Here is a 12,057-nt window from a genome sequence, read left to right as displayed (position 1 = left end):
TTAATACACCTATCAGGATGGTTACAGCTCTCTGTTAATACACCTATCAGGATGGTTACAGCTCTGTTAATACACCTATCAGGACGGTTACAGCTCTCTGTTAATACACCTATCAGGACGGTTACAGCTCTGTTAATACACCTATCAGGACGGTTACAGCTCTCTGTTAATACACCTATCAGGATGGTTACAGCTCTCTGTTAATACACCTATCAGGATGGTTACAGCTCTCTGTTAATACACCTATCAGGATGGTTACAGCTCTCTGTTAATACACCTATCAGGATGGTTACAGCTCTGTTAATACACCTATCAGGATGGTTACAGCTCTGTTAATACACCTATCAGGATGGTTACAGCTCTGTTAATACACCTATCAGGATGGTTACAGCTCTCTGTTAATACACCTATCAGGATGGTTACAGCTCTCTGTTAATACACCTATCAGGATGGTTACAGCTCTGTTAATACACCTATCAGGATGGTTACAGCTCTGTTAATACACCTATCAGGATGGTTACAGCTCTCTGTTAATACACCTATCAGGATGGTTACAGCTCTGTTAATACACCTATCAGGATGGTTACAGCTCTCTGTTAATACACCTATCAGGATGGTTACAGCTCTCTGTTAATACACCTATCAGGATGGTTACAGCTCTCTGTTAATACACCTATCAGGATGGTTACAGCTCTCTGTTAATACACCTATCAGGATGGTTACAGCTCTGTTAATACACCTATCAGGATGGTTACAGCTCTGTTAATACACCTATCAGGACGGTTACAGCTCTCTGTTAATACACCTATCAGGATGGTTACAGCTCTCTGTTAATACACCTATCAGTATGGTTACAGCTCTCTGTTAATACACCTATCAGTATGGTTACAGCTCTCTGTTAATACACCTATCAGGATGGTTACAGCTCTGTTAATACACCTATCAGGATGGTTACAGCTCTGTTAATACACCTATCAGGATGGTTACAGCTCTGTTAATACACCTATCAGGATGGTTACAGCTCTGTTAATACACCTATCAGGATGGTTACAGCTCTCTGTTAATACACCTATCAGGATGGTTACAGCTCTCTGTTAATACACCTATCAGGATGGTTACAGCTCTGTTAATACACCTATCAGGACGGTTACAGCTCTCTGTTAATACACCTATCAGGACGGTTACAGCTCTGTTAATACACCTATCAGGACGGTTACAGCTCTCTGTTAATACACCTATCAGGATGGTTACAGCTCTCTGTTAATACACCTATCAGGATGGTTACAGCTCTCTGTTAATACACCTATCAGGATGGTTACAGCTCTCTGTTAATACACCTATCAGGATGGTTACAGCTCTGTTAATACACCTATCAGGATGGTTACAGCTCTGTTAATACACCTATCACCTCTCGAATATCATGCAGTATCTGTCTCTAATCCTTTCAATCTCACCATTGTTACACTCTACCGCCCTCCAGGTACACTCGATCACTTCACAGATGAGCTGGACATGCTTCTTAGCTCCTTACCGGAAGATGGTACCCCTCTCCTTCTATTGGGCGACTTCAACCTGCCTGACTCATCTCAGTCAGTCATAGTAGTCTCCCTCCTACAATCGTTTGACCTGACTCCCACTGCCATGCCTCCCACCCACAAAGCAGGCAACTCCTTGGATCTCATATTTTCCCGTAACTCCAGCATCATTAACACCACGGTAACTCCCCTACATGTATCTGACCATTCCTTCATATCCTTCTCACTAACTCTCATGCTTAACCGAAAGGTCTTCACCCCAACTCAAACAGTCTCACTCAGACGCAACCTGGCCTCCCTATCCCCCTCCACCCTCTCCTCTGACATACTATCCGCTCTACCTTTGAGTGACACCTTCTCTGCTCTCTCCACAGAGATGGCAACCTCCACCCTCCTTTCAGCCCTTGCAACCTCCTTCAACAAGCTCTGTCCCCTCGTTGAGAAACCTGCCCGCCGTTCCCCACCCAGTCCATGGCTGACAGATCCAGTGAGAGAACAAAGACAGGTCCTGAGAGCATCTGAAAGGAAGTATAGAAAGTCACGCCTCACTGCTGACATTGACATATATCACAACCTCTTGTTAACATTCTCCAAAACCATCACTAATGCCAAAGCTTCTTTCTTCCACCATAGGATCGAGGCCTCTGCCAAGAATCTTCGCAAACTGCATGCTACCATGTCCTCCCTCCTCACTCCCCCCCCACCCCCCCCTCCCTCATCTTTCTCTGCCGAAGACTTTGCGATCTTCTTTGAGGAAAAAGTGGAGAACATCCACAGCTCCTTCTCCCAACCCCCACCCATTCCAAATGCTGAATCGAGAACCTCATCCTTCACTCTGTCATCTTTCTCTCCCATTACAGAAGCAGAGACCCTGACACTGGTAACGTCGAACCGTCCGACTACTTGCCAGCTGGATCAGCTACCCTCCCCACTCCTCCAGACCATAGCACCAGACATCCTCCCATTCCTAACTGCAACCATCAACTCCTCACTCAACTCGGGGGTGGTCCCCACCTCCCTAAAACAAGCCAGAGTCACGCCGCTCATAAAAAAACCAACCCTGAACCCTACCATCATAGGCAACTACCGTCCTGTCTCTCTTCTCTCCTTCCTTTCTAAAACACTTGAACGTGCTGTATCCAACCAACTTACTGCTTATCTCTTACAGAATGACCTCCTAGACCCTAATCAGTCAGGCTTCAGGACTGGTCACTCCACAGAGACAGCCCTCATTGCGGTCACAGAGGCACTTCACTTAGCAAAAGCGAAAGGCCTCTCCTCTGTCCTGATTCTCCTAGATCTATCTGCAGCCTTCGACACAGTCAACCACCAGATCCTCCTTGCGGCCCTCGCAGGAATGGGAGTGGCTGGCTCTGCGCTGACATGGCTGTCATCATACCTCAATGACCGCTCCTACCAAGTGTCATGGAGAGGGACCCTGTCGGCCACCCGCCCCCTGCGGACGGGTGTCCCCCAGGGCTCGGTTTTAGGACCCCTTCTCTTCTCCCTCTACACTAAATCACTGGGTAACATTATCACGTCTCATGGCTTCTCCTACCATTGTTATGCCGACGATACTCAACTCTTCCTCTCCTTCCCTCCCTCAGATATCCACGTCTCTGAGCGGATCTCGGCCTGTCTGTCCGACATCTCCGCCTGGATGACGTCCAACCACCTCAAACTGAACCTAAGCAAAACAGAATTGCTCCACCTGCCGGCCAAATCCTCCCCCCTGACCGACCTTTCAATCACAGTCGAGAATGCAGCTGTGACTGCGTCCCCGACCGCCAAGAACCTTGGTGTTGTCCTCGACGACCAGTTGAACTTCTCTGCTCACATCGCAGCGACGACCAGAACCTGCCGATTCCTCCTGAGCAACGTCAGAAGGATCCGCCCCTTCCTGACAAAAGAAGCCACCCAACTCCTCGTCCAATCAACAGTCATCTCCCGCCTCGACTACTGCAATTCACTGCTCGCTGGCCTCCCGGCCACTGCCACTAAGCCTCTTCAACTCATTCAGAACGCAGCGGCCCGCCTGATCTCAAACCTACCGAAGTCGGCCCATGTCACCCCACTTCTTAGGGACCTGCACTGGCTCCCCATTGCTGCACGAATCCGCTTCAAGGCCCTCGACCTAGCATACCGTGCGGCAAAGGGAACCGCTCCCGCCTACCTCCGGTCAATGGTCTCTAACTACACACCCTCAAGACCCCTACGCTCTGCATCTTCTGGCCGCCTCAGACCTACTCCTATCCAAGCTCCGGGAGGGTCATCAAAGAGAAGTCGCCTATTCTCAGTCCTTGCCCCACAATGGTGGAATGAACTACCCACCCCAGTTAGGACAGCCGAATCACGTCCAATCTTTCGCCGTCGACTAAAGACGCACTTCTTCAACCATTATCTAAATTAAAAAATAAAAATAAAAAATCTAACCCTAACTAACTGTACTGTCATGCACTTGTCCTAATAAACTAACCTACACTGTAGCACTCAACACTTTGATGAACATTGTTGCTCAGCTGATAGAGTTGTGCCCTTCCTGATGGCTTGTCGTACAGAACTTGTAAGTCGCTTTGGATAAAAGCGTCAGCTAAATGACTAAATGTAAATGTAAATGTATCAGGATGGTTACAGCTCTCTGTTAATACACCTATCAGGACGGTTACAGCTCTCTGTTAATACACCTATCAGGATGGTTACAGCTCTGTTAATACACCTATCAGGATGGTTACAGCTCTCTGTTAATACACCTATCAGGACGGTTACAGCTCTCTGTTAATACACCTATCAGGATGGTTACAGCTCTGTTAATACACCTATCAGGATGGTTACAGCTCTCTGTTAATACACCTATCAGGATGGTTACAGCTCTCTGTTAATACACCTATCAGGATGGTTACAGCTCTCTGTTAATACACCTATCAGGATGGTTACAGCTCTCTGTTAATACACCTATCAGGATGGTTACAGCTCTCTGTTAATACACCTATCAGGATGGTTACAGCTCTCTGTTAATACACCTATCAGGATGGTTACAGCTCTCTGTTAATACACCTATCAGGATGGTTACAGCTCTGTTAATACACCTATCAGGATGGTTACAGCTCTCTGTTAATACACCTATCAGGATGGTTACAGCTCTCTGTTAATACACCTATCAGGATGGTTACAGCTCTGTTAATACACCTATCAGGATGGTTACAGCTCTCTGTTAATACACCTATCAGGATGGTTACAGCTCTGTTAATACACCTATCAGGATGGTTACAGCTCTGTTAATACACCTATCAGGATGGTTACAGCTCTCTGTTAATACACCTATCAGGATGGTTACAGCTCTGTTAATACACCTATCAGGATGGTTACAGCTCTCTGTTAATACACCTATCAGGATGGTTACAGCTCTCTGTTAATACACCTATCAGGATGGTTACAGCTCTCTGTTAATACACCTATCAGGATGGTTACAGCTCTCTGTTAATACACCTATCAGGATGGTTACAGCTCTCTGTTAATACACCTATCAGGATGGTTACAGCTCTCTGTTAATACACCTATCAGGATGGTTACAGCTCTCTGTTAATACACCTATCAGGATGGTTACAGCTCTGTTAATACACCTATCAGGATGGTTACAGCTCTCTGTTAATACACCTATCAGGACGGTTACAGCTCTCTGTTAATACACCTATCAGGATGGTTACAGCTCTGTTAATACACCTATCAGGATGGTTACAGCTCTCTGTTAATACACCTATCAGGACGGTTACAGCTCTCTGTTAATACACCTATCAGGATGGTTACAGCTCTCTGTTAATACACCTATCAGGATGGTTACAGCTCTCTGTTAATACACCTATCAGGATGGTTACAGCTCTCTGTTAATACACCTATCAGGATGGTTACAGCTCTCTGTTAATACACCTATCAGGATGGTTACAGCTCTGTTAGTACACCTATCAGGATGGTTACAGCTCTGTTAATACACCTATCAGGATGGTTACAGCTCTCTGTTAATACACCTATCAGGATGGTTACAGCTCTCTGTTAATACACCTATCAGGATGGTTACAGCTCTGTTAATACACCTATCAGGATGGTTACAGCTCTCTGTTAATACACCTATCAGGATGGTTACAGCTACATGGAGGTGGTTTTCCGGCAGGTGAAAAGCAGCGACTGCTGAGGATTCCCTCGGCTGTGATGAGCGACCTGCACCACAGGAGGGAGCCAGAGATCATCTGGAGGGGTGTTCCTATGGGCAGCATACGCGTGATTTTTTTTCCGTAGCCTCAGTTTCCGACGACGCTCTCTGATTGGCTAGGCCGCGTACAGCGAAGAAGAAAAGACCCTCTCTGATTGGTTTAGCTCCGAAGGGTCTCTTCCGCCTTGTACATATATTCTCTGCTTCGAAGTGGTTAGCTTAGGCATTCGTTCGAAGTGGTTATGCTTAGTAGGGATGGGTACCGTTCACATTTGAACCGATACGGTACCGGTACCTGTGAATCGATACCGGTACCCAACGGTACCTTTTTTCGGTACTTTAGTCTCTAACATTTTTATCTACCTACCTCAGTTGTAAAAAGAAAATCCAAACTTCAAATAACCACATTTTCGACAGTTTTCGGCTTGCCATTGCCCCGACTGCTTTGTTGTTGAATCAAGTCAAATCCTAGGTAAGCGTATATTGTGCGTGTGAACGTTGACATGAAAAGAAAAAAGTTAAAAAAATTAAAAAATTTAAAATGTAAATGTTTTTTTAAACGTTATCTCACGTGAATCGATACTCGGTAGACGGTAGTACCGACGTGTTTCGGTAAGTACCTTTAAAAGTACCGAATTCGGTACCCATCCTTAGGCATTCTTTCGAAGTGGTTATGCTTAGAGTTAGGGTTAGCCAATTGGAGAGCATCTTTTTCTTCTTCGCTGCAATCAAAGAGCGTCTTCGCTCACAGAGGCTACGTTTAAAAATCACGCGCAGCATACCGTCACACCCCGGGCGGTCAGGTGGCGTAGCGGAGATTGCGCTCGTCACCAATGCAAGAGACTGCGGTCTCGACTCCCGGAGTCAGCATTGCCTTGGCTCGGGCTGATCGTCATACTAACTCGTTTGGCTGGGTTAGGGGGAGGGAAGTCATGGGTGGGAATCGGGAATCATGGGTGCGTTGTGGACAGCGACCCCTACAGGTCAGGTCTGGGCGCCTGCTCAGCGAAAGGCAGGAAGTGGTGAAGGCAGCGTGACCTCCCACGCGTTACGCTTCACCAATGAGAGTCCTCGCTGCCAGGTGAGAAGAGAGCCACTGGCTGTCTCCACATGTGTCGGAGGAAGCATGTGGTGGACTTCAGGGTTCCCTTGTTCCGACCAGTAGGAGGAACATGCGCACAACAACCAGGTAGGGGAGGGGGGGAATTGGCATAACGACTAAAACTGGGATGGGGAGAAAAATAGAAAATCAGGCGGAGAAAAAGAGGATACAAAGAGAATTATAATAGGGGGGGGGGGGGGGGGGGGTACTGTTTCAGGTGAGGGGCGTGACCTGGTCAGTGATAGGTGCATGCTTAAAAAAGCGTTCAGTGTGGCCACCTGATGCGGAGCATAGTCCAGTGGGCGGAGCAAGAGGAATGGTGTAACCAGAGTGTGACATAATAAGCACCGTTCTATCCTGTTTATACATAAGATAAGATGATCCTTTATTATCCTTTACATGTGTTTGCATATGACACACACACTATTACTCTATAATATCTAACCGCTTTAATGTGCAAAAACTATGACATTATAGGCACATTTCCTATCGCCAACATGTCCCTCCAGCTTTTTTTTTTTTTTTACTCCATGTCAGCCTTTTTATTTTTTGTAAGTTGTTGCAGCTATAGGCTACATTCCTTTATTTTTATTATGCAAATGCCATCCTTTCACTTTCAATAAAGTTGTCGGACTCCAATGGAATTAGTATGACCCGAGTTAACACGGCTTAATGAATAACTGTAAAGGACCCATTACTGACTGACTGTACATGTGACCTGCGTGGCCCTGCATGAAGGAGCTGGTTGTCACACAGCCTGCTGCGTGTCGACGGTCTGTCAGGACGACACACTGGGACAGGGCTCCATGTTACTGTACAGGTTGTGTTGACGACACACTGGGACAGGGCTCCATGTTACTGTACAGGTTGTGTTGACGACACACTGGGACAGGGCTCCATGTTGTACAGGTTGTGTTGACAATGACAACACATGGTTCTCTCCTGGGACAGGGCTCCATGTTGTACAGGTTGTGTTGACAACACATGGTTCTCTCCTGGGACAGGGCTCCATGTTGTACAGGTTGTGTTGACAACACATGGTTCTCTCCTGGGACAGGGCTCCATGTTGTACAGGTTGTGTTGACAACACATGGTTCTCTCCTGGGACAGGGCTCCATGTTGTACAGGTTGTGTTGACAACACATGGTTCTCTCCTGGGACAGGGCTCCATGTTGTACAGGTTGTGTTGACAACACATGGTTCTCTCCTGGGACAGGGCTCCATGTTGTACAGGTTGTGTTGACAACACATGGTTCTCTCCTGGGACAGGGCTCCATGTTACTGTACAGGTTGTGTTGACGACACATGGTTCTCTCCTGGGACAGGGCTCCATGTTGTACAGGTTGTGTTGACGACACATGGTTCTCTCCTGGGACAGGGCTCCATGTTGTACAGGTTGTGTTGACAACACATGGTTCTCTCCTGGGACAGGGCTCCATGTTACTGTACAGGTTGTGTTGACGACACATGGTTCTCTCCTGGGACAGGGCTCCATGTTGTACAGGTTGTGTTGACAACACATGGTTCTCTCCTGGGACAGGGCTCCATGTTGTACAGGTTGTGTTGACAACACATGGTTCTCTCCTGGGACAGGGCTCCATGTTGTACAGGTTGTGTTGACGACACATGGTTCTCTCCTGGGACAGGGCTCCATGTTGTACAGGTTGTGTTGACAACACATGGTTCTCTCCTGGGACAGGGCTCCATGTTGTACAGGTTGTGTTGACGACACATGGTTCTCTCCTGGGACAGGGCTCCATGTTGTACAGGTTGTGTTGACGACACATGGTTCTCTCCTGGGACAGGGCTCCATGTTGTACAGGTTGTGTTGACGACACATGGTTCTCTCCTGGGACAGGGCTCCATGTTGTACAGGTTGTGTTGACAACACATGGTTCTCTCCTGGGACAGGGCTCCATGTTGTACAGGTTGTGTTGACGACACATGGTTCTCTCCTGGGACAGGGCTCCATGTTGTACAGGTTGTGTTGACAACACATGGTTCTCTCCTGGGACAGGGCTCCATGTTGTACAGGTTGTGTTGACAACACATGGTTCTCTCCTGGGACAGGGCTCCATGTTGTACAGGTTGTGTTGACGACACATGGTTCTCTCCTGGGACAGGGCTCCATGTTGTACAGGTTGTGTTGACAACACATGGTTCTCTCCTGGGACAGGGCTCCATGTTGTACAGGTTGTGTTGACAACACATGGTTCTCTCCTGGGACAGGGCTCCATGTTGTACAGGTTGTGTTGACAACACATGGTTCTCTCCTGGGACAGGGCTCCATGTTGTACAGGTTGTGTTGACAACACATGGGACACGTGCGCGTGCAGGGAGTCCAGTCCTATACTATTAACACCCGAGATAGACGAGATATTATGGACATGGAATTAATATTAACATATTAGACAATAATAGACAGTTATGATATTACATTCTGCTCAGCATAATTTGTATGCAAAATATTGTGGTTCCCTGCTTAAGTCTGTTGACACATTTCTATACTAAATGCTTGTGTAGTCCTGTGTCATACCTAAATGTCATATAAGTGAACAAAAAAGTGACTATTGCACAACGGATTTGACCAAAAAAATCCACCAAGGGGGGGAACCCTCCATTCCCGCGTCTACCTTAATGATAAGCAAGCAGTGCAAAAATGCGGAAGCATTCGTCACCGCACGCCACTACGGTAAAGCGCCTTTCTTTTCAGGCCCGCTTTGGGAGCTGTCGTGCGGAAATAGGCTGTCTATTGCCATTCTCTTTGACAAACTCTAACCTTAACCAGCTCCTTAACAGCGCCTAAACTTAACCGTTCTAACCTTAACCAACTCCGAAACAATGCCTAACCTTAACCTTAACCTTAACCATGCCTAACCTTAACCGGCGAAAGAATACATGTTAAAAAAAAAAATCATGTTAAAAAAAAAATATTCGATGGGATTCGAACTCGCCAGCAAACGAGCCATAGGATCGACAGCCATGTAGTCTTGCCAATTGAGCTATTTCTAGATACTGAATAAGGGGCGGTGACTTATATATATTGAGCTCCGCTCGTGTCGAACCAAGGCGGGATCTCATGCGCATGCGCGGGCACCTCGCGCGAGCACGCCGGCGCACGCACGCACCTGAGCGAGCACGCCGGTGCACGCACGGGCGCTGGGCGGCGGAAAATGAAAGGCGCATTACCGCACGCCACTACGGTAGAATGCTTCCGCATTCTTGCACTGCTTGCTTATCATTAAGGAAAACGCTCCATTCCCCCCCCCCCCCCCCCCCCACGACGCCACTGATTAACACATCCACCGCCGGAAACGGCTTACGACGTGTTTCAAGTTCATGCTAATTCTGCCATTCCACGGCGTACGACGTTATTGAGATCATATTTAATTTTTTCGCCATGTTATTCATAATTCCCTCACGGAGCCTGGTCTGATGCAGTGGGAGCCTGCACAACTCTGCAACACTTCAATACTGCCGCCTGGTGGATGATCGGCGAGTTGCAACCGGAAGTGGATCTCTGGAGATATCTGGTGCATCTGGCAAATGCGTCCGGCACTCACATATTGTTGCGGGACTGTAGACACACATCCGTGTGTAGCGATCGCTGCCATAACGCAATAATCGATACGATTTGGGCGTTTATTATGATTATACAAACCGGAAATGGATTTAGGAGATCGCCGTCAAATAAGTGGGATCTTTTTCCTCCAGTCTCATCGTCGAACGGTAAGAGGACGCTGACGTCATTTTCAGCACGTTTGTTTATTATTATCCATGCAAACTGCTCTGATCAATATATCACCCATACTACATAAAGCATTTACTGACGATCACGGAATTATAAACGACCCCCCCCCTTCATCCGCGCATGATAAGTCATAACGTTTAGGATCATGTACAGTTGAACATTTTAATATAGCGTGGATCGCCAACAAACGGCATTTGATAATCTATATATGCGTTTATGCCTATATCTCACGTTCTAGGAATTACTGCAGAAAACGATAAAAACATATTTATACTCTAGACCGTATTTTTGTATGAATGAAAAAGTAAAACGTTCCTAGTACATCCTGAACGATAGCTAATCGATGTTGAATGGGCCATAGTAATGTCAATTTAGCAATACAATTTAAAAAGTTATAGCCCTGCAAAGAAGGGGAACTTCTCCATAGGCTTAGACTGGTGGCAGTGATCAAACATTGATGGATATAAGGGTGGCAGGTAATGTGTTAACATGCCGGTACATATAGTTATGATGATGACCCCAGAGCAGCTGGATCTTGTGATATCACTGATGAACATGCCGGTACATATAGTTATAGTTATGATGATGATCTTGTGATATCACTGATCATCACCGCATCAGCAGTAGGTTGGAGTTGACCTGGGCTGTGATGATGATGATGATGATGATGATGATGATGATGATGATGATGATGTATTAGAGAGAATTATTGTTTCTGAAATGCGGTGCGACTAATAACGAGCACAGCAATGTTCGCAAAGGACTTGAACCCAGACACACAACTTTAATATCCTATAATAATAGCCTATTCGAAACAAGCTGAGGGATTTATTATGTTGTGTTTCCATAAATAAACCCGATCTCGTGTCGATATGTCAGTCAGGCTGACAGGCTACTTCAAGCAATATCTCGATCAATAAGAAACAGTCCCTGGTGCTGTTTTAACTCACAATATGATGTACGGTTCTGAGGCGGAGGCTGTGACACAAGCAGGTGTTGTAATCCAAGCGTTAGTTATTAATATTAATATCACAGGTAAACAAGTACAACTTCATCTCCACTCACTCGACTTGCTCCGGAGTCCGGCGGGCAGCAGGGACCTGGGGACCAGACTGGGTCTCGCCGCCGCTTGAATCCCCTTATTATAACTCATATTATAACTATAACTCATATAATTACACAGATTCCTGAACAAAACCCGCGGCAACAGAACCATGATTAAAGAAAACGTGAAATGGTTCGTTATTGTTTCTCTCAGCCTCGTCTGCACTAAACCCAACAGTGTGCAGCTGCAGAGCCGCAGAGCCAGCGAGGCACCTTGGTTGAGAAATGCAGCTTCAATCTATATGTTGTTTGATTGATTGATTGATTGATTGAAAACTTTATTAACAGATTGCAGAATGGGTACAATACAGTACAGCTCAATACACACAATTGTTAAGGGGATGCAGACCAGAGAAAGACT

The 12,057-nt window shown here is 46.5% G+C and overlaps 1 protein-coding gene across 1 annotated transcript in view; it reads right to left on the bottom strand.

The window, feature by feature from the left end:
• nme4 (NME/NM23 nucleoside diphosphate kinase 4) overlaps positions 1–11,745 on the bottom strand; it is a gene marked incomplete at both ends in the record, with an annotated part of 69,244 nt that extends 57,499 nt beyond the window's left edge. Inside the window, one exon of the mRNA XM_084326011.1 lies at positions 11,658–11,745. Coding sequence (XP_084182137.1) covers positions 11,658–11,745 — 88 coding nt within the window. The remainder of the gene's footprint in view (positions 1–11,657) is intronic.
• Between the last annotated feature and the right edge of the window lie 312 nt (positions 11,746–12,057).

The sequence above is a fragment of the Notolepis coatsorum genome (assembly GCF_963971535.1).
Source record: "Notolepis coatsorum genome assembly, chromosome: 12".
Lineage (NCBI taxonomy): Eukaryota > Metazoa > Chordata > Actinopteri > Aulopiformes > Paralepididae > Notolepis > Notolepis coatsorum.
Note: the sequence above shows the minus strand (reverse complement) of the source record. Positions and strands in the feature narration are given on the sequence as shown.